Genomic DNA, 27,817 nt, shown 5'->3' on the forward strand with positions numbered 1-27,817 from the left:
TAGCGTTTTATTAAATAAAAATTCATTTTCGACCCCAAAAATCGCGAATAGTACGGAAAAATTACTTTACAACTTTTATCAAGGCAAAGATGTCTTTAAAGAAATGCCCTAATACACACTAAAGCCGCGAATATTACTGAAAATTGTTCGATTTAAGGAAAATGGACGAAAGCCATCAAAAGCTACGAAGATGCCAGGTCAATGGTCAGATTCGATCATACACTATCGAAAGAAGGAATGAAAACTATATACAATAAGGAATTAATGGATGCCTACATGAAAAGAGGAGACTGGTATAGCGAAAATAATTTATTAGTAGAAGCTCTAGGCGATTATGAACAAGTCTACCTGCTTAAGTTATGCGAAATGGATATGACAGAGATACAAGTATACGATCTTATTCCCTATTGTTATTAATTTTTTCGCATATTAATATTACGTGTGTCAAAACAGGATAAATTGTTAGATATCACACCTAAGTTGCACAAATACGATATATTTCGGAAATATTGGAACAAATTTATATTGAATACCGATTCTATAAGGGCATCCAATTTGCTGGCCGTGCACGCAAAATATAAAATTAGTTTAAAGCAAATGGGAATTGCTAGACACATGCTTCTAAAAGCTTTAAATCTTGATAAGAATAATGAGAAAGCTAAAGAATTGTTACAAGTTCGCATCTTCTTAATATTAAATTAAGTTAATTATGAATATATAATGATATAAAGATGATATGAATTAAACAATTCTAAGATAAAAGTAATGGAATGTACCTGATATAAAGATAACATGTAAACACACATCTAAATTAATTACAATCACTAAAATTATTGATAGTCACTCAATTATCTACGATACATTTATTTCTCAAATTACAAAAGGTACAAGCAATCATTAATTAATGTACATATTATACATATACCAAGCTAATGAACACAATGTATATATGTATATACAGACAGTTTAAACGCCATAGATTGTTCAACTTCTTTTTCTTTTCTTTCTCTTCTTCTTTTTATATTGTTTATATTAAATACCTTTATGAATTTTTGTTAGATTAGTGAACAATTATATCTAGTCCATTGGAATTACATTAAATTTCAGTTCCCTTCCAATTTTCAAGAATATTTGTAATACTCTAATGATCACAATTTTTTATTTGATTCTATTAGCAATAAAATCCTCTGATCCTGTGCGATTGTAGAATATTATTCTTCGGATATCTATTATTCTTAGAAAAATACTATTCCTTCGTTAATACTATTCGTTTACTATCATTTGACTCGTCCTCGTCACGCTTACCACGCCTCAGCCTATATAAGGAGCTTTTTACCGACGAATAAGTCGGAACATTGGTAATAAATTCGTATCCCCTATTCACTAGTTGTCCCACTTCTTCCTTGTATATCTGAGCGATCGGCAGCACTTCCTCTTTTGCTCTCTTCCGCGCTATAGCCACGTGCTTCTTCACCTCACACTTAGCTAGGTCAGGCTTACACGTGTGTTCAATGAATTTCAAAATTTCCCCATTTCTTGTGGCCATTCGACCTTTACACCTGGACGTCTTTTCGTTTAAACATAGCCACGTTATTACCTCACCGTTGCATCTGTACTGACGAAATTGGTAGCCCTTGTAGAGGACCAGTGGTTTACCTTTTGATGTTTCCACTATTTCCATTTCTTTCCTTTTTTCTCTCTTCTTTTCTTCTTTGCTTCACAAACAATTTTCGCGATCTTTATTAAAACAAAGTTTTCTTTGAAAAAAGGTCGTAATACTTCTAAAAACGACAATTATTAAAACCAAAAAATTTCCTGATCCTCTTCTTTTTCTTCCTTTCTCTGTTCTTGCTTCTTTTCTTAATTTCTTGAATTGAGATGAGAAATGAGGTTGACAAAGGAGGGTAGGAGGACTTGGTCGCACGGAAGTGACTTCACGACTGCTGATGATCCGAAGATTTAAACCCGTGGTAGAGTTCGTGTCTAACCGCACCTCCGAGTTCCACGGAAAAATAAGCAGCGTGAACGGAGACCGCAAATCGCGCTAATTCCTCCGCGACCACAGCCGCATGACCGCAACTTGCACAGCCGGCTGCCAGATCCTCCATGATCCCGGTGAAATCGTTTCCAATAATTCACACTAACTGATTCATTCGATATATAAAAGTAATAGAACTGTTATGTTTGTTATGTATATATATGTTTATAATGTTTAAAAAGATCATAATATTTATGATGTAATAATATAATAATTTATTCTTCTTTTTAGAATCGTGCAAATCCTTGTTGTGTCTCTGATTTGTGTAGTAAGTAATGTTTCTGTAAAGTATCTGTTATTATATCTTACCTGTCCACAACACAATATGTAAGTTTCTTCATTTACAATAATTTAGTGTTAATTATATTAATCAGTGTAACTTTCCATCGTTTAAAAAGGAGTAAAAATATTATTCTATTTAATTGATCATCGATCAAATTTTGAGAATGATCTTGTACATCATTCTAAATAAAAAAATATAATAGAAAACTATAAAAACTAATATACTAAAAAACATTCCATTACTTATATCCTCTTTGTTGTATGTTTTATAAATTGACTTATAAGTTATATATTATATATTTTATATATTTATTGTATCACGTACATACACAGGTGGTATTTAGTACTGGTCACACATTATCAGCATATACCGTCATATGGTGCATGTACAATTGTTATGACAAAGCTTTGATTATAGTCGAAAAAGCACTAGATTGTAATCCATACAATCCAGGATTCAATTTACTGAAAGCGATAGTCTTGCGATTATCTGGTCGTTTCGAAGAAGCAAATTTTTGGTTACAAAGTCTCAGCGACAATTTCTACAAATTAATGGAACCGACAGTAGACAAAGAAAAATCGCTCATGGGAAAAATTTCTATTAGCGAAGCGAGGAATCAGTTGATCAAACAATGGTACTTAATACGGTAAAAATAAAATACGATAATAGTATATATTAATATATATTAATGATAGAATATATCAATATTAATAAAACATATGCATATTCTTGACGGAAAGAATATAAAATTAGTGAGATCATAACAGTGACGGATCCAGAGGCCTTTCTTGGAGGAGGGATGTTTTGGAAGAGGCACGAAATTCATTTTTACATAATGTACTTTTCTACATAAGTACATTTTTGAACATTTTTTTAAATTTCCTTGTAATTTATATTTGAATATCTCTATTTGATATTATAGCCTAAATAATTGAATTCACATTAATTATACCTGTATATCTAAAAAGTTTTTCAAAATGTAATATAATATTCGTATATATTATTACTCTTGGGGGGGAGGGGGGCGCGATCGATCCGTACCGATATCTCTGAATCCGCCACTCGATCATAAATTAAAACATTTTTGAAGCAATTAAATGAATACATCGATTTACCTACTTTAGCTGACACTTTAGGTTCTCTTTCACGATAGATTACTAACTAATAGTATTTAATCTATTAATAAATGGCAAAATGAGTTACAGATTTTTTTGCACAATTTTACTATTTTACATCTAATAAAACAACTAGATTGCTTGTAACTCGTTTAAAATTACTATAAACAAATAAAAACTTTTTCGTTTTATTGCAAAATTTATTACTGTTATACAAAAGAATTTACTTTATAACTCGTAAGGTTTTATTAATAACGTTATTTTAACTGTGCAAGAGAACTTTTTACCAGTATAAAGTCATACTAAAGTGGAAATATCTTTCTGTTTTTACTATATTGATAGTAATTACTAGATCGATAAAAATTAACCTGTAACTGTAAAAGAAGACGTTTCAGCGCCTTAAATCTTCTCAAAATCCTGTTTTGGAAACCAAAACTTCAAATCAGTACTGTCCACTTCCAAACCTGAAAAATTTTATAACCTTATGACATATCTCTTTTTCACCAAAAGTATATTAATTGTATTATTCTTCAATTTACCTTAAAACTCCATCCAAATGACTTGTTACCAAAAATCATCACAGATATTTCACATTAAATTTACATTTTACACTTTTAAAAATTAGAACACGCAGTGCGTAACGATACAACGTTCTCTCAATCGGAAGTAGAATTCAAACTCGCTAGTCTATCGAACATCTATCCGTATCAAAATAACGTTAAAAACTTTCGAACACTCCATTTATAGATACGATATGGCGATGCAATGCATGTTGGACGATAAACTCGACGCAGCAGTACGAATTGTATATAAAAGTAACCTAGCCAAGCACTATGCGGAGCCGTATATATTATTAGGCGATTACTTTCTGAAAAATAAGGATATCGATACAGCACTGAAGTCATACTTAAAATGCCGCGAAAAGATACGCGAGATGGAGTATCCGGTATCTCAAAAGACGATTGATCTGACAAAACGAATAATCGATATTCTAAACGATAAAGCAGAAATGGCGGTAAATAAGGGACATTCGAATCAGGCTATAGATATAACTACGCAAGCGCTTCAAATACTCGAGGAAGATAAAATACCATTGCAAGAATTACGCTTACAGCGTGGTCGTATCCTTCTTTATAAAGCTCGTGCCCTATTTCAGATCGAGAATAAACAGAATAAGCGAAAGAAACGAAGCTGTGAAATTGCAGCTGATAGTATGCGATTTGTTCGCGAACTAAATGCAGATCTATATCAAACTTTGTATAACGATAGAGATATCGAAAGTGTCATCGATCGATTTGCACCAACTCGGAAGCTACCGCGATCCTTGAAAATCCTTATGCAATTTTCTTAAGAAATATTGTTATATGAATATATTTTAAAAGAATTTTAAAGAAAGGTAAACTTAGAATATTTCAATGATTTGGAAGTATTATTTCGAGGCTAATAAATTACGGAGACGGCTAATAAATTAATGAAACAGAATGAAGCGATATTAAAAATACTCATCTGATGCAATATTTTGAAAACGTTACTCTCGAAGAAGATACCTGTATCTCCTTTTATCAGTATCCTTGATTGTATTATAGTAAACACATAGCACGTATTTAAAAAAAAAACATTCACATTAATGTATTTTCTTTGCACAAAATTAAAATCGTATCTGCAATTGTATGCTCTCAATAAAAAAGATTGCATAAAATAATATTGTATATCTATAATAATGTTTCTTATTCTTTATAACTAAACTATTAAAAAACTATTCCTCTTTTTATTCATAAATTTCTAATATCTCATGCAGTATAACATTCGATAAAGACATTATCACCGGTAAGATCACCGTTATTTTGTCAATTCATATATTTTGCTTTTCCAATTTATATATATTAAAAGAAACAAAGTTAAGTACTACAGATAATTACGCAAAATTTATTTCTCAAGGAAAGTGTCTTATATCAAAACACATCCTATCTGTAATAAACTGTCTAGCATCATAAAAGTATCAATATCCTGCATGATTTATTATTACAGTTTCCTGCAAATAATGCAATATCGTTTCAAATGTCAATATAAGAACAACCTACATAGTACCCATGATCGAAGAAAAGCTGACTGATATATTTCTGTCTGTCTGAAGATTAACGCGACCTCGGTAATCTTGGGCCACAATTTTACTCCGGTATAAAAAGAGGCGCCAGTGCTTTAAAATGCAGATACATTTTGTAACTTCAATTCCACAGTTCTTTCTCGTATAATCACACAAATCAAACACATCATCATGGAAGAACGTTGGGCTGACAAAGTTGCTTTGATTACTGGAGCCAACTGTAGCAGTGGCAAATGCCTAGCAGAATGTCTGGTTGGCAAGGGAATGAAAGTTATTGGCATTGCCTCACAGGTTGACAAAGTAAAGGTATGCTTCTTGTAAAAATTATTCTTTGAACAAGTAACAAGTAATACAACTTCATAATAAATAAAATTTCATTACTATAAAAAAAAGTCATCTTCATTTCTCATTGTGAGCTTCAAAAATATTTCATCACCTATTTATTGTTAGTAGATTTAAGGCAACTTCACTCTTCATTCTATTCAGCATTTTTACCTTCTTCTACATAGAAGTACTGTGGTCCATGATCATATCTTCAATGTTCAATAGTGTTGTTTAATTTTACATAAATCGCAAAATGTTTCATTTAGATAAACGTAGATTTAAAACAGTTTCTTTTCTTTTGTATCTTTACGTTTTTGTTTATAGAATAATTATATAGAATTCAAATGTTATTAACCCTAATTCTAAACAGGCACTTGCTGAGGAACTAAAGTCGAAGCCTGGAAAACTGTTTCCTCTACAGTGTGACCTTTCCAATCAGAATGACATCCTGCGTGTTTTGGAATGGGTTGAAAAGAATTTAGGAGCCATAGACATCCTCATCAATAACGCTGCTAATAACATAGATATCTCACTACAGTCTGGTGAAATGGAAGACTGGAAGAAAATGTTTGATGTAAACTTTCTTGGATTGACTTGGATGACCAAGGAAGCTCTGAAGTTAATGAAGAAGAAGGGTAGGTATTTCTAAAATGTAAAGAAGTCAAAGAAGTATGCTTCAGTGTCCAGGATGCAAATTTTTCGTATTCTCTTATTATTTTATTCTACAGGAATTGACAATGGTATTATTGTAAACATTAATGATGCTTCTTGGTTGAAAGCACCAATTAATTGTGATCGTCCAATATCCCCAGCTTACATAGCCAGCAAATTTGCTTTGAATTTCTTGACAGAAAGCCTTAGATCTGAATTAGCACAACTTGAATCTAACATCAAAGTCATTGTAAGTGTCCTACTATGTTTATTCTTGCTTCTGCAGCTACTATCTTTGAAATTCTATTCTTGATGATATGTTTTTTTATTATAGTCAATTTGTCCTGGTTTGGTGGAGAGTGAGATGACTGCTCAATGGTTAAAGGAAAATCCTCGTATGGCTTTGAAACCCAAAGATGTGTCTGATTGTGTTCTCTTTGCGTTACAATCTCCTGACTCAGTACTCATCAAAGAAATAGTTGTCTCACCAATCCGTGAAGCGATGTAAAAGAAAGATATATCGATTATTTTACTAACTGTTTAATGTAAAACGTGATAATTAACACTTGTAAATATAACAAATAAAAAATTTTGCAGTATATACATACATACAAATCAGTCGTTCTTCATAAAGTTTAATATTGCTTCATAAGATATTTGTATTGATCAAAGGCTGTTACAAACAACTCAGAATCAAGAAGAAAAATAATTTATTCATTGATCGTGTAACAAAGATATGATAAGATATATGATAAGAAAGAAAATAAAATTACTATATTTATGAAATAATAAAATTAAATATATTAGATATATATATCTAATATATGTAGAATATTTGTAACAAATATTAATTGCAATAATATTAGATACAACCGATCTTACAAAACGATTACTTCATAAATCCAAGCAGCGGAACTCTGCCCTCCTATTGATCCTTGATGGATCATCTGAACAGAACTGACAATAGATTAATAATATCACATTTTCTTCTTTTTCGTATTACTTACCTAAATTTCTTTGTTATTATAGACATTGGGAAACATTTCTTCACACTTTGTTAGTACCAATCGATTTTTATTATGCGTAACAAATATTTAAATAAAATGTTCTTTTTTAACATAAAAAAAGTATACTTAGACCATTCTTATTAGAAAATATATTTTTTGCTTTTATTAAACTTGTAATATCATGTTTTTAATATCATGTATTTCATTTGAACTTTAGAAGAAAATAATTCGCGAAAGAGGGTGAATCCATACTCACGTATATTTCCCTCTTGCTTCCTTGTACAAATACATAAAAAGAAATGTAAGATCGATCAATATTAGTTGTGTACTAAATTATAAAAATATATTACTTTTTTAACAATAAACATTAGTTGAGGAAAGGAATTCAGGATATATCCAGAAACACTATCAGCAATAAAACAATCAAACATCTTTTATTCCTGCTTCCTGAAACAGACATTGACGATCAGGAGTTTTATAAAATTCCTCTTATCGTCGTGAAGTAACAAACGTAAATGCGAAGGTCTCTAATTGAACAGGGTGACTGGGTAACTGGGTAACTATTAAGGAATAGTTAATACTACTATCAGGAAACGGACATTCACTCTTGTCAATAATTTTGTGAGAGAAACTTCTGTTTTCAGGATTGAAAAATATCTGTGTCTATATACGTATATAGGTGTGTAAGCTGAACATAAGGATGGTGATGAATGATTAATGTAACCACACTAAAACAGATCTTTCAAACAGACGAAATATTATATCTGTTACACACATTTTAAGTTAGTCTCTCAAAAAGGTGGATCTCTCTAATATCATTTTTCTGATTCTTTGACAGGGCATTTTTGGTATCGTTTAGAAGAATTGCATGCAGAACAAATGTATATATATCGAAGGAACGTCAGAGATATTAAACTTGAACAAATACCTTACAGCGAGTGTGTGCGAATCATCCGTTTTCGATCATCCGTGTGTTATCCGAAAAATGAGATATCCGACTATTTTTATTTATTATTTATATATACTTTTTTTTTTAATTCCTGTATTGATCCCGACAAGTGCAAGTCCAAATCCCGTATCTGACCTAGGCGATTATAATCCATGAAACCTATTTGACGTATAAACGAGCGCAGCCACAAGTTTTGCTTTCTTTTTTTTTATATAATTTATCGACATTTCGATAATCCAACTCCATCCAAACGGCATGAACACGGCGTATATATTCTGTCCGGTCAAAAGATCCAAGTAATCCGTTTATTTATAGAATCCAAGTAGAATATTTCCAGCCAATTTATCCGTTTATCCAAAATATCCATCATGAACACTAACTTTATATCCTGTCAGCATCCTAATCCAACACACCGTATCTCTGCCGAATCCTGTCTTTCTGTTTTATCATTTATTTTTTGTTTTCGTCCCGGGAGATCCTCTACAACTAGGGAGAGCCAGGTTCTTGTTATAAGATGAAGTATTCGTCTTATTTTCCAACCCAAACGTTAATATCCTCTTGCACCGCGCATCAAGTCCCGACGAACAAGGTGAAGTTCTTACTATACATATGTAGCACACGTATACAAATTGTATATACACACGGTGTCACGATCAATCGAAATATGCAATAAAAAAATCGAAATAACCGAGAGGAAGAGCAATCGGACGATTTTCAATCACGAGGTAGAAGGCAAACCCGTGAGAACACACTATTTTTTGCAACGCGAATTTTTTCTCAGAGGACCACTTGTTCGTTCTCCATGATCCTGAGGAACGCTAATCACGGAGTTAGATAGTTCGATATGGTATACCGCCTATGCTAATGATTATATTTGCACAAGTCGAACAAGAAACGAGGAAAATTTCTCAACCGAATCGATTTTCTCGCGTTGAATCAGTCACCAAGTCTTATATTCTTTCCGTGTAAGTTATCGCGAATCATCGATCACTGAACGCCGATGGGTGAGAATTATGATATATTTCTGGTTAATAGAGTATCTCTTTGAGAATGAGAATCAAAGTTATCATGTCGGTAATAATAAAAATAATTCTCGACTTACGAACATCTGACATACGAAGCTATAAGCGAGTACTTTCATATAAAATAAAACTTTTGCAATGTTGACATTCCATTACCAGTTTGTTTGCTCTTTTTTAGATCGTACAGAACGTAATAAAAAAATTGCAAAAATCACTCTCTTTCTTTCTCGCTTTATGTACGCGTAATTGTAATAGAACTGAAACACTGAAACGATTAAGAAATCTATACTACAACCACGTAATATGTCGAAGATGTTCATTCTGCGTTTTTCAATTACGGTATTATTATCTTTTTTCCGTTTAGTTTGTCAACGCAGAAGCACTGCTATGTCACGATTAAATAATTTTTTTTACGTTTGTTTAACGATTCGAAAGAGAAAAATATATTGAATCCTTGTAATGGATTTGCCAACGTTTTCTGATGAAAATCCAGCTAATTGAGAATCCTTGAATGAAACGGATTGTGTCTTTCATCCAATTCCTTTCCTGAATTCCTGATCCTGAATTTCCTCTTGAAAGTATCCTTAATGCCTCATTATTTTTGCATTCTCTTAATCCTTTTTTATAATATATGCTCCATACATAAATCCATCCAAAACGCATTCCATCTCATCCCACCGTCAAGCGAATGTGTATTATATCCATCCAAGAAGTAAGATCGTGTCGATTTCAGTTTTTCATTCATTGTGTTACAATCCAATCCAATATACAAAAGAAGAAAAAATACATTAGTCCCTTATACAATATGCATTAATATTATATATAAAATTTATCACTGCAAATGTAATCCCTGTGACTTACAATATTTGAGTAGTGTTTTATAAATTGAGCAAATACTATACAAAACAATGCATATTTGCTTACATTAAATTTAAATTTTCACATTTTTATATTTAGTGAATGAATGTAAATAACATAAAAAGGACACAAATATCACAGGATCAATTTGCAATAATAATGTTCTCAAGAATACACGAAATCATTGTTTTCCTTCAACATCTTTAATTTATGATTGAAAATTCTATAGTTTAGGCATGTATTGCAAAATTTCAAGAATTAGTCTGTGTAATTTTTAAAAGGAAAACGTTAAACGAGAAATGTGTAACAAATTTCCAAATGACTCATTTCATCATAAAAACACATTTCTCTCCAGATATGTCGTGTATAACTTAAAATTTAATTCCATATTTCACAAACATCCAAATAATTGTAACAAACATATTGTTATGGTCTTAATAATAATTTCAGTATGAGTTGTTTGATTTTTCACTTTAAAGTGATACATAACACACAGTTCTTTTTATCAAACCAAACAAATGGCCCAATGATCGTCGTTAAAGAACACTCAAATACATAAAACATTTTAAGCTAATTATTATACCGAATGAACAATATCAGTGCATAATAAATGATAGATAGATAGATATATATATATATATATATATATATATATATATATATATACACGTCAGCTTTCCCCAAAGCAAATTGGTCTTATGAATATTAATCTATTAGTAAAAAATAAATCTTTTGCTTATATTTATTAAATATTATGTCCTATATGCACTATCCGTTGACGAGTATCGATGTATTACATTATCTACGTATTAAGTGTTATATTTTCAGCAAATATAATATTTTGTATTGTCATCACTAGATAGCCAAAATTATCGTACTTAAATTTGCGTGGTAACTTAAACGACGACGAGCCGTGCAGACAACTTTGATGTATTTATTCATACATTAATTGTTTGTAAGAATTTATACTTTTCAATAATTCCTTTTAATATATTTCATTAAATTAATGTTTTAAAATCCAAATCCATAAAATTTATAGGATAATAAATATCAAATGGAATTATATATGGCGGAAAAAAAAAATTTTAGAATTCCTATAGCAAATAATTACAATAAAAAATGTTTTGATCAAGTATTGAATACAATATCCATTATGCAATATACTGTATTTTATCTTGCATAACATATGTGAGTGTTAAAAATATACGTTTTCCTCATTATCTATTATTTAGCATTTTAATTTATATGCACAATAATTTTCAGCTGTTAACAATAAGAAAAATGTTAGCTTTATGAACTTATATGATAAGCATTCAGCATTAGAAGCTTAAAAAAATTCCATGTTACATATGCTATAAAATGTGCTGTATTTATCACTGCAAATGTGATTAAATAAATGTGAAAAAACAAAGGCTATGTTCACATCAAGTTTTATAGTAGAGCTACCAATGATAAATATCATACAGTACAATGTGAATGATCATGTGTTAAATCAATAAATGAAGGCATTCACATTGAACATAGATTATATTGGCAGCTGTACAACAAATACTATTCACCAATGTGAACATTGATTAAATCACTGAAGTAATATGAGTTACTTCCTCTTAGATCCTCATTTGTAATATTTCAAAATTGTTACATATTTTAAATATAGTTGTAGTGACAAAACAAATTGCAAAATATAAAGGAATGTATTTTTAAACATAAAAGTAACTCTAATCAGTATATCTTGAACAGTAATATGCAATTAATATGAGCACGATTCCCCTTTTTCAAGACAAAAAATTAAGATAAAACTTGGTTAATATTTACTGTTGAAAAATCTACTCTTTCAGGTTTACACAAGTTAGAAATCTTTGAATTGATAGCAACAAGGTCTTTGATAAAACAGTTTTAGTATATGTAAAATGAACCGTGCTCTAACTATACATTAGGTATAATACAATTATTAAATTCAAGCAACACAGGAATAATTTTGTAATTTATACAAAATTGGTTTGGATTGGAAGGTGTCTTTAAGTGAAATTCAAATCAGTAATAATGAAACATGGTAAAGCAAATATTGATAAGCCTTTACTTATATTACCATGTGAAACATATACGTACACACTACTCGTATGAACGAGATCTGGAACGAGATCTTGATCGCGAGTAATTACGTCGCAATGGTGAATAGGTAGGTGAACCACGACGCCGTGGGCTATAGCTTCGTGAATGACTCCGACCTCTCTCCCTATCTTCACTACGTCCCCTATCGCCACTGTTATGATCTTCTTTCACTCGAATATAAGCTACTTCACCCTATAAACAAAAATAAAGTCATGTAAAAATAGTGTACAAATATAAAAAGTATTAACCCTTTGCGCTCGAGACGCGATTTTCAGTCGCCACAGCGTTTCATGCGGTAACTCGAGAGATAAGTGAAAAGCGACAACCTCTGTTTATTCTAGATTTCGACATCTCTAATCGATGAAAATACAGTATTGGTTCATAAATAGGTTCCTTAACTCTTTATGTTCTTTATTAAGAAGTGTAAAGTGTTACACTTTAAAATGGAGGTAAAATATTTCATCTCAAATTCCTCCGAAACTATAATTCTGACAACATCTCCAACATTAGTTCGGATTCGACGATCATGGCAAAAGTATTATAGTTTATATATAGCTCAAAATCAAATCAATAAATATATAAATTTATATATAAATCAAAATCAAAAAGAGTACTTTAAAATTAGGACCAAAGCTGGACCCGTCAGCTTTACTTAATATTTACAGATATATGCAAATTGATATTGCTAAACTATTGTATAGCAATGTATTAGTTGAAGTCCATGGAATTCATTGAACCCAACAGGAATGATATAGCTTTTGTAATTTTGCTATAAATTGAGGTCAAAGTTGAAAAATTGCAATCGTGTTGAACAATCTAATCTGACGCTGCACCGCCCCACGAAGCAGACTGTGCATTCGGGCGCCACCTCACAGAGAAAACCCTGAATATCGACGCTGGCGTCAACGTGTTAATTTGTAGGCCATTTTAGTAAGACCATTTTATGTTACCTATAAGACACTTGTTACATATGCGCAATATCATTTCAAGTTGCTACTTTGTCCGACTGAAAAAATCGTTGAGCGCAAAGAGTTAAGGATAATGGCATCATTATACCTCATGAGACCTAAATCTTGAATCATCTAACTTCTTCACAGCATACTTCATATCTTCATACCGTAAGAATTCAACAACTCCAGTACCATCTTTATAAACATCAGCAAAGCACACATCACCAGCTTCACGCATATGATCCTTTAAATCTTGCCAACTACCAGAAGGAGGTAAACCAGTAACAAGGACCCTGTATTGAGACCTTCTAGCAGGTGGGCCACGTCCTCGAGAGTTACTCATTTCACCTCGACCACCTCTTCCACTGTCGCCTGCTCCACGACCACCGCGAAAATTATTACTGGGACCACCACCTCTTGGAAATTCAACACGTAGTCTATAACCATCATAATCATATCCATCTCTTGCATGTACTGCATCTTCAGCATCTCTGAAAGAGATTACTTATAGTAACAATTCTTGTGTAATTTTTATGTAACATTAAGATGTCAACATCAAGTTTCACATATATAATAAAAATCATATATTTCTTAATATGAAATTAATCATTTCTAACTTAATAAAATTACAAACTTGGAATTTTCAAACAAAGATATTTTCTCATTTAATGAAAAAAAAAGTATTATAGAACAATAAGGATATATATTACGGAACAATCCAGTATTGTATAACTACATCTAAAAAATAAAAAATTTTTTATAGAATCATAAGTTATGGAAGGTACCTTGGATCATCGAATTCAACGAAAGCGAACGGTGGTCCTCTGCGATTTTTTAAATCAACGAAAATAACTTTACCGAACTTGTAGAAAAGATCTTGAATGTCTTTCGTTCTTATATCAGGGGGTAAATTGCCCACGTAAATTCTACATTCATTTCTACCACCGTGAGACATATTCACAGTTTTTGTTACAATTTATTGTTTTCAAGACACAAATAAAAACCACTTTAAAAAATTTCTAATCGTCTTTTAAGTCTTACACTCTCTTCATTGATGAAATAAACAAGATGGTGGTACCAGTCGAAGAGGAGCGTAATCACGAAACACAGAAAACCACAAACACTAAAGAAACCTGAACGAACCAATCAAATATTTTTCTACAATTAACAATCAATTATATATCATATTCTATATATTATTTGCCTTTTTTCTCACCGATCAGTAATCTAATTTTTTAAAATATAGCTTTCTTCAATTATGTATTTCAAATATATAGAATTAGTTAAATTAATTTATTTCTTGATAAAACATATATGAATTTCTCAAGTATCTAGAAATAAAACATTATGTTTTATATATAATATTTCTTCGATCATTTCCCATTTTTTTAAATAAATCATATATTCCACTTAATATTTATTTAATTTCAAAATTTGTCAATCTAAAATTTTTTAGATATACAAATAATTTATTAGAATTTGAGTATGAAACAATTCTAATACTTTTAGTTGTATAATTAAATTATTTAAAAAATAATTTTATTTAAATATTTTATTTGAATATTTAATTCATTCCACACGTTTTGAAATTAAATCCCATTGAAAACATTTGATGTACAAATGAATGAAATCTATAGACATAACTGAAATAGATAGTACTCTCTAGATATATCATATCTGTTAAATTTTGTTTATGTTTTCTTCTAACCTCCAAGATGTATAAAAACAATAAGTAGTGTTATATATTTGTAAATACCAGAATCATGAAGTTAATGACACAATTTGCGTTTACCACTTTTTATAATATTGTATTTCTAATTAATTAATAGTTATGAAATAGTAGCTAGAAGTAATGTGTGAATAGGCATCAACAGACTTGTAAATACATTAATGGCATTTTCATTTCGTATTGGCACCAAATGGTGTCATGATTTTCCAAAATTGGCAAAAGAATCTGGATTTTATTTCAATATGCATAGATCCAGAACACGTGTAGATTGGAATCGTATAAGTACGCAGTATAACAAATATATTCTTTACCATTATGATTTGTAAACAGATATATTTAATCCATACTTAAAATTCCCTTTTATTCTAGGTAACATAGATATAGATCGAATTATAAGAGAAAGAGATTTCCATTCCATTGATGATAATATAAATAATGTAATAGATTATTGTTTAGAAAGTGAATACGATGTTAAAATCTTAGATCCCAACTTTGTAAAACTCTTTTGTCTTGCACAGTTAGCAGTTGAATATTTATTATATTGTAAACAATATTTAGATCATAGTGTAATTATACTAAAAGATGAACTAAGATCAAAAATTGAAGAAAATGTTAAATTGAAAAAAGAAATAACTGCTTTAGAAGAAGTAGTGAAACATATGAAAGAGAAAGTAAAGGAAAAAAGTAAATTAATAGAAACTAAAATTGGAGATACTAATGGCGAAATTTACAAAGTAATAAAATTATGAATATGTATTAATTCTTGTTGAAATAATTTTTGTAATAACATTTTGTCCACAGAAAAATAGCTTTAATCATGCAAAAATTTTATTAAACTATTTTATTTTTCTAGTGTCCACATTGTCCAAAATCTTTTATATCTCCTATGTTTGTAAGTGCACATATTATTCGTCGTCATGCTTATGCATCAGAGTTATACATGCCTGCTTCTCCCATACATGAGCACTATCGCAGTGAAACTGAGAAGTTGCATAATGAAATAAAGAATTTAAAAGAAAGATTAAATGAAACAGAAAAGGTGATAAGGAATGAGTCTGAAAGGATTCCAGAGGAAAAAATATTAAGTTATAATAGAAGGCAAGCTGAGAGTGAAAATGAAAATTTTAGATACAATAGTAACAAATCTAAAGAACATTCAGAGTATAAAGAATATCAAGAAGAAATAAAAAATTTGAAGACCATGCTTTTTGATGAAATACATGTATGTATAAAGTAAATAAATATGAAAACTTCTTACTAATGATTTAAATGATAATATAAATATTCATATATATGTATACATGTATACACACATCAATATTTCAACAGAATTTAAGGCAAAAGGAAAAAACCATGCATGAACACACATCTGAAACAAACGTCCAAACATTCATAAATCAGCAAGAGAAAGAATTTCAAAAGCTAAAGAATCAATTACTTGACAAGGTAAGTAAAGTATACTTTTCATGAAATGAATTTTATTAATTTGTTTTGTAAACATTTTACAGCTTACTCCAGACATAGAAAGTATGCGTGCAAAATTACAAGCTCAGGAAAATTATTGGAAATCAAAAATAGAACATTTGGAGAATCAACATCAAAAAGATATCGAGAGTCTTATCGCAGAATTAAAATTAACACAAAGTGCAGCTGATGATATGAAAGCCAAGTATGAAACGAAAGTTAACGATTTAGAACGCCAAACTGCGAATCAGTTGGATATCTTATTGGAACAAAGCAAACAATTACAATCTCTATCACAGGAAATAAATGTTTCACAATTGAATGAAAAAAATAAAGATTTTGAAAATAATTCACTGAGAAGACGTAGTCCACCTTTAATATTAGACAAACTTAATGAAATTTTAAAAGCATCAGATGAAACTAATTCAAAACAAAATGGCACAAATACAAAAACTGAGCAAATTGCTGTTGGAAATAGTGTGATAGACACTACAATAAGTTCAAGTTTATCAAGTAAAGTGCTTCCATTAACAGTAGAAAATACTCATTTAAAGAAAGTTTCGAATTCCAGAAACAAATCCACTATTCATGAAAATAGAAGAAATATTAAGCAAAAAGATATAAAAAATAGAAATAATACAATATTTAATCCTGTGAAAACTATTGAAAAGGATTTAGAGTATTACAGTTCAAGTAATATTTCAGACACAGAAATTTCAGTGCCTGAAAAAGGAAATAATTATGAACACACAAAATATAATCGCGTAATTATAAAAAGTGACGAACTTGGCACAAGTAAGCCACAGGATATTTTTAATAAAAGCATATCTGATGAGTGTTTATCTAACAGTAAAAATACGAAAACATCAAAATCCTTAGAGGACAATGTATCATTTGCATCAAATTCAGAATCATTTGTTTCTGACTCAAGCACAGAAAGTGTTACTGCAATTCACAATAACTCCCCATTTCATGAACATAAAACACATTTACCTAAAAAAATAACAGGACATAGTTCATTTTATAAAAGATTACGAACTAGTTTAATGGAAACTTTTGAACAGAAATTAAGAGATTTAGGAGTAGATCCGGAATGGCAAGGAATACCAAAAGCAACATTCAAACAGAAAATGGACATTTTAAAGCATCATCACAAATTAACTGCAAAAGTAAGACAAATGCATATTAAATTTTTTATGTAATTTGTTATGTAAAAAATATTAACATCATTTTTTTTAATTTAACACAGAAGACTCCAAAATATCATCAGATTAAATTAAGGATAATTGAAGAAGTTCTTAATAAAATATCTAAAAAGAAAAAGGTTACTGAAAATGTGAAACAATTTAAAAACTCACCTCTACATAAACCAATAATCACTGTTAAATCAATGGTTGCAAAAGACCTTAATCATCAACATGATCCTGGTAATTACTATTATTCATATATGAATAAATTTCTCTGAAAAGAAATAACTCCAATAATTTTTTTTTAGGGCAAGCAACAACATCAAATAAATTTCATTCTATACCAGAAGATAAGGATTTTGCTAGAAATATACTCGAAAATAAATCAATGCCTACAAAGGCTACAAAAATTGCAAATTACGAAAGTATAGAAAAATTATTACAATTTTCTCCCAATTCAAAATCTTTGGAAAATATACAACATACAACAAATTCTCAAGAGATTTCAATAAGAAGAGATTCTTTCAACAAAATGAAATCTTTATTTACTCTTGAAACTCTTAAGATAATACCAAATGATAAAGATTTAGCTAATAACAAATCTATTGAAAACAGTAGTATAGATAATTCAAATGTGCAACAGGATTTACAAAGTATTTTCATATCTCCAAAACATAATAAAAGTGTTCTAAAATCTACAACTGGTTCAGCAAGTAGTTTGACAAAAAAAAAAGTTATTTTTGATTTAACTAATAATGAAAGTATAAAATCATCTTCCGATGATGTTACGGACAAAGAAGAGTTAAATGACAGTAATTGGAATTCTTCAAGGTACGTAAATTATCTATGCTCAATGTAGGAAATAAATAATATAGTACTATAGTAATTTTATAAATAATTTTAATTTTGCGTTTATGCAGTATGTTTGACAAGCAAAAACATTTGTCTCAATCAGAAGATTATAAAGGTTCAAATAATATTGTATTAAGGACTGCACAAAGTGATAAAATTGCGGAAATATCAAAAAAGCTTGAAGCACAGGTAAGAAAACCAGGTATTACAAAACTTGTTGTATTTAATGATATTAAACTATACTTAAACTATATTTTCTTTCAGCTAAATATGGTAAGACAAAAGCCTGTAGGATCAGTTGAAACAATATTTTCTTCAACATACATGCAAAATAAAGAGAATCAAATTAAGAGCAACGAACAAATAAATTCTACTAGTATAAATTCTCTTTTAGTAAATCCATTCCAAGCATCTGTAACAAATTCTAAAGAAATGAATGATTCGCTACCACAACCAGCACCGCGTAATTTAAGAGATAAAATGTCTAATACCTTAGATGCAGAATCTATATCAGAAATATCAGATTTAGATTCTGATATAGATCAAATTTTAAAATTAGAATAATTTTAAATTAAAATTTATATAATTAAATATATAAATATACTTTCTTTTTAGCAAAAAAAAAGATATTTGAAAAATATGATATATGTAATAACTTTTTGTTTATTTATTATAATCTAATCTATTAGACCAGAAAGACAATCATTACATAATGTAGTTGATATTTTATGTACTGTGTACAGAATTTTTATTTATGAAATGAATAAAAATAGAAACATTTTCTGCATCAACAAATTTTATTGCAGAATTATAACACAGGTTAGTTCAGCTACATGGGATCACCCAGGTATCTGCCTTATTTATTGTTGTATGAAAACACTTTCCTGGATAAATTTACGGTATCTCAAGGACCATGTGCAATGGTGGAAATATTATTTATCAATGATCGTTGTTTCATGAGATTTCAAGTTCATTGCCACTTTTTTTAATGGAACCATGTATCTATTTTCCATTATCCTTATACAGCATAAAAAAACAAATTCACCGAAGTTAATAAACATACCGTTCTCAACATTTAATCTTAAAATATTTGCGCTTGAAATGTATATACATATGGAATTAATTATTTCGAATTAACAGCAAAATGAATAAACTTCTTGATTCCTAGGCAGCATTTTTTAACTTACGAGAGCTCAAACGGATGTTTAGAACCTGTAGAATTAATTGAAATTAATTTTATTTAAATAATCTCGCTGGTTACTTAGTTTTAAACAGATTTAAAAAATTGTCCAGTTGGCGGGCTACTAAACACTACAATCATCTAGCGGTGAAAAAATCAAATCTGTAAAAGTACCCTATTTTGGACATGGTGATGCCACCTACCAGCGAAAATTTTTACTGCGATTAGTATCGCTAATTTTGCCTAGGAATCAAGAAATTTGGATTTTTTAATTTTACCACATGTCGATTAGTTTTACTTTTTCACCGCTAAATGCTTATAGTGTTTCATGTCCCACTATGGAATAATATGAAGAATTATATTTTGTAATTTATAATTTATGACTTGTAGTTGAAGAAACAAACATTAAATATATTTTATCAATTGTATGAGACACAGCACGATATCAAAATTATCCCGTACATAAAATTATTATCGATATGTTATGTCGCGGAGTATAGTAAAGGTTATATTTAAGATGCGCTGTCAAAGAATAATACACGATTATCGTACAAAATGGTCATATTTATATCTGTTATTTATTATAAAGTAACAACATATACTATTAAAAAAGAGTTAAGTAAAAGTAAGAGTTTAATAATCAATTAAACGTTTTGATCAACTTTTAATGGTAAAACAAAATGATGCCAATGTCTAATATATTTTGCTCAATATGCGATATGAAAATTGATCCTTCATCTTCTGTAAATATATTTTCTACATCTTTTCCTCGTCAAGGAGAATTGTTAGTAAATTTTGTATCACAAGTACTTCGTATAGCTACTTTTGAATTACAAGACCCTTACATTTGTCTACAATGTTACAATTTGTTTCAAATGTTAGAACAAGCACAGAAAACTGTTTTAAACATACGTTGTGAGATTTTGAAAATATATCATGCTTGTGAAAGAAGAAAAAATGTTAAACGATCAATGTACGATGGTACAAAATTGAATATCAGTACAAACATAGCATTAGAAGCAAAAAAATTATATAATAGTAATGAGAACTTAAAGAAGGTATTGAATTTACAAAATGCTACTCAAGTAGAGGAAATAGTACAAGAACAATGTGTTCAAGATAATACAATACTGCAAAATATAAGTATTTCAAATACAAAAGCAAAGAAACACTTAAGAAAGGAAACAATCAATTATAATGAAGCAGATAGCACAAAATCATTTGATTATAATATTTATGATGACATAAAAGATGAAATTTTAAAAAATGATATATTTCACAATTCAGTGGCATTAACTAATAGTGGTAATACATGTAATATTAATTCACAAGGTAAAGAGAGATTATTTAAATCAATAAAAATAAATATAAAATTAATAACAGAAATATATAGAAATATTTGTTGATATTTGTTTGCAGGAAATACACATGCATTAAAAATTCATGTTGCAGAAAAAAGCTGTATTTCACTGACAGATCCTGAAAGTGAATCAAAAAATACTGTAAAAACAGAATCTACATTTTCTGACAATATATTACAAATACAAAATGTTGAAAATATTATAAAAATAACAGAAAATACTGTGAACACAACAGGTGATATTTTATTTATTATTCATAAGGTTCCTTTTTTAAAATTATCTATTTATTACTTATTGTTTAAATCTTTATAATACATATATAGTGTCAGCAGTTGACCCAATAAAAATACCTATAAAATCAATAAAGATACCAAAGTATGATTTAAAATCATTAAAATATTCTTGTCCTATTTGTGGTAAAGTATGGAAAACATCGACTGAATTAAAAACACACATGAAAACTCATTCAACATTAAGACCATACATGTGTGAAAAATGTGGTCAGGCATATAAACATAAACATGCATTGGAAATACATGTTGGAATGCATAATGGAATAAATCCATTTCAATGTAATTTTTGTAAAAAGTGCTTTACACAAAAAGGAGCACTTATGAGGCATTTACCAATGCATACCGGTGAAATGCCCTATCAATGTGAACTGTGTGGTAAAAGATTCATACACCATACATCATACAATATGCACAGATTATCACATAGTGGTAAAAAATCTTATAAGTGTCAAGTAAGTAATACTTACATAGCATAGAAACATGATATACAAAACAGTTAAGTATTTCTGTGTTTTAGATGTGTGATTTGTCTTTGCTTTCAACATCTCATTTGAAAAGGCATATGCGAGTTCATACAGGTGAAAAACCATATAGCTGTACAGTGTGTGGAAAACGTTTTGCAGAACGATATAATTTGCTTGCCCATCAAAAAATTCATGATCCACATGAAAATAAGGCAAAAAAAGTTAAAGAAACGCAATTCCAGTAAGTATATTTAAAAGCTTGTAATTCCTACATAATACTTATCCTAATAACTTCATTTTCAGATGTAATCATTGTAATTTGATATTTGAACAGAAAAAAAGCTTAAATGATCATATGAAGTATCATTCTAATGTGAATAGCGAATCTGATTTTAAACAATCACAATGTACACTTCTTCAAGTTGAACCAGAACATCATGAACTATCAAAAAAGGTAGATTCTGAACACAGTGTATTACAAGAAACTTGGATTCAAATGAATCGTTCTAAATTAGACATTATTGATAATCAAACAAGATTTGTACTTCTACAAAATTCTTTACCTCAGATTGACGAAAATTCCTTTGCAGTTACATTTAGTGACCAAAAAATATCCTTGGGAAGTACAAACTATAATACAAATTTACATGTAATCATAGAACCATCAGATATATCACTTTTAAGCAATAATCTTCCTTCTATTGATAAAATGCATATGTGATTGAGCATTAAAACAGAAACTTTAGATTTCTAACAAATAATTACTTTATTAGAATATACTTGAAAAACGCTTTAAACAAATTAATTATTTTTTATCATATACATGTGTAACTATTATCATATTTTTTAAACTTAGCAGGATAATATATAAATCAACTCTGCATAAATAAGTAAAGCCATTATAAATATGTATTCTTATGTCAATTAAGAGTTCCTTGTATGAAAGTATTTCTAAAAAAATGTGTTCACTTTTTGTAATATATATATTACTATTTAAAAACAGACTGTTATCAATAAAATACATTGTACAAGATAATCATATAACCAGTAAAATGAAAACTTTAAAAAATTAATTATGAGTGGATTAACTAGTTTTATAACTGAACATTTATCTTGTACCTAATCAGCAACATCAGTTAAATCTTCTACTATTTGACTGGGCATCAAATCCTTCCATGAAGTAACACCATACATTCTCAACAAAGTTCTTCTTTGTAATATAGGCGTTGATAAAGATCTACAAATCAATAAATCCAAATGATATTACACATAGCAATTGATATAAAAAAAATTGGAACTTACTGTTTTATTTCATCAATAATGGGATCAACCATTGCCGGAATAGCAATCTTTGAAAAATGATTAAGTTCTGCTAAAAATGTAGGTTCTTGAAAAGAATAATTTGTGTATAATTCATAAATAAAATTAATTAATTTGTTAAATGCTTTAAAATAATCATCTGATAGTAGCTGAAAAATGATGATTATACAAAAGTTTTTCTAATGATAAATTATGAATTTGGCATTCTTAATTTACTTTTATCGAAGACATGTTACCACTAAGGAAAAAAATCCAGGCTTATTCACATGTTGATCTAGATACATTTTTCTTGACTTTAATATCAAGTCGGTATAGAAATCTTTCATATCTTCTGGTTTTTCCATTTCTGGCGACTTAAAATAAATTACAGATTTGTATTATTTTATACCTATATAATCTTATACATATATTAATTGAAAACAATGACACCCTGCCCGTCGAAAGAAAAGTAAATTATTCAATACAAACTCTTCTTGTTAATAGTTCTTCACTTGATTCACTAAGTTCATCTGTAAATAAAGGTACTATTCCTCGAATTAATGTATTACGACGCTGCAAAAGTTTTGCTTGATGTCTTTTACGCCTTAATTGTTCATCTTCCACTATAACATTTGAATGCTCATCTAAAATTACCTAAAAAAGAAAAAAATAAAATTACTTACAACTATTATGTGTTAGATTGAGGTATGCAAGAACCAGAAAATGTATGAAACCCGATAGTTGGAATGAAACAGAAACACATCGGATTGGGTCGAGTTCGCGAAAGTATCGGATTTCCTAAAAATATCCGGTATTCTCAAAAAATCACCTATATCAAGACCCGTTTTAATGAATAAGACCGTGTTCAAATTTTCTATTTTTTAGGCGTTTTCGGAAATCATATTATGAAATTTATTTATTTAGTTATTTTTACTTATTTGATTTATTAATATAAAATTATGAAATGTGGAAGATTGAGTGGAAATAGTGCACCAAATAAGTAATATCTAAATATAATATTTTATTTTGAAATCGCATGTAAAAATGTCAGTTTCTCCACAATTTCAAACAGTAGTCTTATCCTGTTCAGTGTAACAGTATTATTACACAATACTGTCTGAAAACGTAGAAAAATCAGCTATTTTACATGCGAATTTAAAATAAAATATATTTAGATATTACTTATTTGGTGCACTATTTCTACTCAATCTTCCACATTTCATAATTTTATATTAATAAATTAAATAAGTAAAAATAACTAAATAAATATATTTCATAATGTGATTTTCGAAAACACCTAAAAAATCAAAAATTCGAATCCACGATAGTATTCATTAAAGCGAATTTTGAAACGGGCTCTTGGATTTTTCGAAAATTCCAAGCATTTTCGGAAATCCCAACACTTTCGGGAAACCCGGACGTTCTCGGGAAACTTGTCAATTTCGAGAATTCCGAAAATTTCAATAACCGGTCCCGGTATAAAAAAAAATGCCCATCCAGATCCTGCATACCTCTAGTGCTAGATAAACTCAATACTCGTAATCCTTTATCATCAAAATGTGAATTAGTGTCTTGTTCCTGAAATTTAATATAATTTGATGTTTTGTCTTTCATTTCTGTTGTACCCTGCACAGCTTCATCATCAAATATTGTTACATTCCCCAATGTATTATGAGTTGTTTTATCATCAGTCTCTGTTGCCAGTGGAATTTTGGGAAGCAATTTAAGATCTCTTATAATCTATAAGCAAGTTTAAAATAATATTTGTAGCACTATGAATGGTATAATAAAGATATGAAATTGTTCATACATCATTTAAAATTTCTTTAATAAAATTTATATCACTTCCTATGGGTATTGCTGAACTTTCTTCAGATAATAAATTTTCTTTACTATCTTTAGTACATGTATAAACATAAAACCTTTCTTGTATCCATTCACGGTGGATTTCTTCATTTTTTGGGAGCACAAGAACTGCTCTACTATTGGAATACCGGTTAAGCATTTGAATGGTTGCATGTAAATCCGTTTGTGTTATACCAATTTTATTTCTTAATTTTAAGGAAGTAATTTGATTGTGATCTATATAAATATAAATAAAAGCATCTTGGAAGATATTTTTATAGAAAATTTAATTTATCTAACTAACGAAATCCATAGCTGTATCCTAATCTCTCTTGAATTGCTAAAAATTCTCCATGACGAGACATATCATTAAATTCTTCTCTGTCTACAAAAATGTAAAATTGATTTTCACTTTCATCTTCTGAGCTTTTTGTTGTATACCACTGACAATATTGGACCTGTGATAAATTATTATTTTAATCCGACATATTAAAAATGAATTAGAATATTACTTTTTTTGATAATGTTTGGGTCGCATGAAGAGCCAAAGATAATTTTCTCACTGCACTTGGACCTGTGAGTATTATTATAGGTGGGCTCACTTCATCATATGGTGTTACATGAAGATCAATTTTAGGAATATTTAATTGCTCTAATAAAGTTAGCTTTGTTATAGTGCGAGCAGCTGTTAAATTTACTGGTGGTGCAAATAGAGCAACTGCAGCAATCTATTTAAATAAATTCTTTAATAATTTATATAAGTTGATAATTATCAATACTTGATTATATACCTTTTCTGAAGTAGATACATTAACACCATCAATAATCTGTATACTTGGTATGGAAAATAGAAGTACAGCTTTATAATTAGGCCACTTTGTGCAACTATTACCTCTAAAATCTACTTCTTGTATTAAACCAGTGAGATTTAATAATTCTAATAAATCATTGATTCTATTAAACTTTAAATCTATCACACGTAAACTATATGCATCCTATAATTTTAAACACATTGTTACAGTTTAAATATTCATCTAATTATTAAATATGGAATTATTACCTTAAAAAATTCTAAAGTAGACAATTTATTGTATCCTAAATATAATTTCCGCAAATCAGATAAAGTACTTATGCCATATCCAGGAATGGCGGATTTATATGACAGTATACAGTTGCCCTCTAAATTTAGTTCTTGAATATTTAATCTATCCAAATTTTCAATGTACTCAATTAAGTTATATGATAAATTTAAATATTTCAAATATCTAAAAATAAAATACGTAATGTATAAATGAAGTCGTATTTTATTTAATTACATGAAAAGGCATGCTAACTTCAAATTTTGCAAACCAGTAATGGTTTCAATTGCATTATGTGACAAATCCAAGTGAACAATACTCCAGAAATCACTGATATCATACATTTTTGATATATAATTGTATGATAAATTTACATATGTCAAATACCAAGGAGGTGAAAAATTTAGAATAGTATTCATTCTGTTATGTGCTACATTTAAATACATTAAGTAGGGGACTCCTCCCAGGGGTGATAAATTTGTAATATAATTATATGCAAGATCAATATATTGTAAATAACGGTGGTAACTTAACATTGTAATATTTGATAGTGACTGCAAAAAGGTTGTTTTCATCATATTTGTTTTATAAAATATTATGTTTTTCATATATAATAATATACCATATTTCTCATAATACATTTGCTTAATATATAAAGACTATTTTCAGGAGATTTAGTCAAAAATGATTTTCCAACTCCTATTAGTCTGTCAGTAAGATATCCACAGAATTCTATATCATCAAATGATGTTTCTTTAAGATTTCTTAATTTCATAACTGGTGCTCTACCATCATCCCATAAACTGATATCTAGAGCATAACTACTCCAGTTGTTTTCAGTTGCACATTGTATTATTTTTTGATCTATTGAAAGTGATATTTGATCAAGCAATGAAAATGAAAGATTCGACTGTGAAAACGAATAAATTATAATTATTTCAATTATATTATAAAATAAAATTAGTTTTATATTAAGCAAAATTTACATTGGATGAAGACTTTGAAGTAGTTGATATAGAATCATTAGATGCAATTTCAAATAACATATATCTATCCTCCATAGTTTCCCAACTCATATCACTATGTGATAGCAAATCTGTATCATCATTTTCAATAACTGTATCATCCTTCTGCAAAGGTGCCTTTGGTACAGAAATCCTACCAATTGCATTTTGAGAAAGTAGTGGTTCAGAGGTAGAGAACAAATAAGAAAACTGTAATTATAAGCATAGAAATTAATTTTTGTATGAATGATATCAATTTTAATTTTATAAAACTAATCAATTTGAGCAGAAATATAATTTTACTCTTTTTTCATCCATTATTCTGCTTGAAACATTAATTATTTATCTTTGTGATAAATTATTTTCATATAAACCACTAATATACAATTTTCTATTGTTTCTTAACAACTGAATATACACAGGGTTACCAAATTATGTAAAGAAACCGCAATTTGTTATAAAGTTTGTTCATAACAATGTTATTTATATAACAATAATACCCCTATACAAGGAATTAACTTCCCAACGAAAAGGAATTTTGAATGGTCTGGACTCTAGACAGAGCTGCAAATATCATAATTCCTTTCAAATTCCTAAGGTCCTTGCGCTAGCACGTAACATTGTGCACGCATCATCCAATCAGCATT

The 27,817-nt window shown here is 29.1% G+C and overlaps 5 protein-coding genes and 1 long non-coding RNA gene across 7 annotated transcripts; 3 read left to right on the forward strand and 3 right to left on the reverse strand.

Moving 5' to 3' along the window:
• Positions 1-5,432: 5,432 nt before the first annotated feature.
• Positions 5,433-7,457, forward strand: LOC117205728 (dehydrogenase/reductase SDR family member 11-like). The gene is made up of 4 exons (XM_033444431.1): positions 5,433-5,846; positions 6,235-6,499; positions 6,593-6,765; positions 6,850-7,457. Exons 1-4 carry the CDS (start codon positions 5,712-5,714, stop codon positions 7,021-7,023), a joined length of 747 nt encoding a protein of 248 aa, XP_033300322.1. The 5' UTR covers positions 5,433-5,711; the 3' UTR covers positions 7,024-7,457.
• A 478-nt stretch (positions 7,458-7,935) lies between these two features.
• Positions 7,936-10,998, reverse strand: LOC117205730. The gene is made up of 2 exons (XR_004487283.1): positions 8,852-10,998; positions 7,936-8,746 (listed from the first exon to the last, which is right to left on the reverse strand). It is a non-coding gene; the product is annotated as an uncharacterized LOC117205730 (long non-coding RNA).
• A 1,394-nt stretch (positions 10,999-12,392) lies between these two features.
• On the reverse strand, positions 12,393-14,621 carry LOC117205727 (serine/arginine-rich splicing factor 1B). Its single transcript, XM_033444430.1, has 3 exons — positions 14,199-14,621; positions 13,520-13,904; positions 12,393-12,655 (listed from the first exon to the last, which is right to left on the reverse strand). The coding sequence occupies exons 1-3, from the start codon at positions 14,366-14,368 to the stop codon at positions 12,464-12,466; spliced, it is 747 nt and encodes a 248-aa protein (XP_033300321.1). The 5' UTR covers positions 14,369-14,621; the 3' UTR covers positions 12,393-12,463.
• A 427-nt stretch (positions 14,622-15,048) lies between these two features.
• LOC117205597 (uncharacterized protein MAL13P1.304) lies at positions 15,049-20,493 on the forward strand. 2 transcript variants are annotated; one of them, XM_033444179.1, is made up of 9 exons: positions 15,049-15,424; positions 15,512-15,876; positions 15,996-16,364; positions 16,472-16,588; positions 16,651-17,775; positions 17,856-18,033; positions 18,102-18,624; positions 18,714-18,834; positions 18,910-20,493. In XM_033444179.1, exons 1-9 carry the CDS (start codon positions 15,304-15,306, stop codon positions 19,207-19,209), a joined length of 3,219 nt encoding a protein of 1,072 aa, XP_033300070.1. In that variant the 5' UTR covers positions 15,049-15,303; the 3' UTR covers positions 19,210-20,493. The 2 variants fall into 2 exon arrangements, with proteins under 2 accessions (XP_033300070.1, XP_033300071.1); XM_033444180.1 differs by having other exon boundaries at positions 15,512-15,813.
• Positions 20,478-23,013, forward strand: LOC117205598 (zinc finger protein 226-like). Its single transcript, XM_033444181.1, has 5 exons — positions 20,478-21,157; positions 21,245-21,421; positions 21,510-21,931; positions 21,997-22,184; positions 22,247-23,013. Exons 1-5 carry the CDS (start codon positions 20,506-20,508, stop codon positions 22,662-22,664), a joined length of 1,857 nt encoding a protein of 618 aa, XP_033300072.1. The 5' UTR covers positions 20,478-20,505; the 3' UTR covers positions 22,665-23,013.
• LOC117205752 (leucine-rich repeat and guanylate kinase domain-containing protein-like) lies at positions 22,919-27,688 on the reverse strand. Its single transcript, XM_033444461.1, has 15 exons — positions 27,474-27,688; positions 27,153-27,380; positions 26,789-27,076; positions 26,422-26,720; positions 26,148-26,352; positions 25,879-26,082; positions 25,600-25,815; positions 25,392-25,545; positions 25,053-25,324; positions 24,596-24,982; positions 23,960-24,040; positions 23,732-23,896; positions 23,500-23,616; positions 23,246-23,412; positions 22,919-23,180 (listed from the first exon to the last, which is right to left on the reverse strand). Exons 1-15 carry the CDS (start codon positions 27,486-27,488, stop codon positions 23,063-23,065), a joined length of 2,916 nt encoding a protein of 971 aa, XP_033300352.1. The 5' UTR covers positions 27,489-27,688; the 3' UTR covers positions 22,919-23,062.
• Between the last annotated feature and the right edge of the window lie 129 nt (positions 27,689-27,817).

This window comes from Bombus bifarius, unplaced genomic scaffold (assembly GCF_011952205.1).
Source record: "Bombus bifarius isolate JDL3187 unplaced genomic scaffold, Bbif_JDL3187 scf7180000007992, whole genome shotgun sequence".
Taxonomy (NCBI): Eukaryota; Metazoa; Arthropoda; class Insecta; order Hymenoptera; family Apidae; genus Bombus; species Bombus bifarius.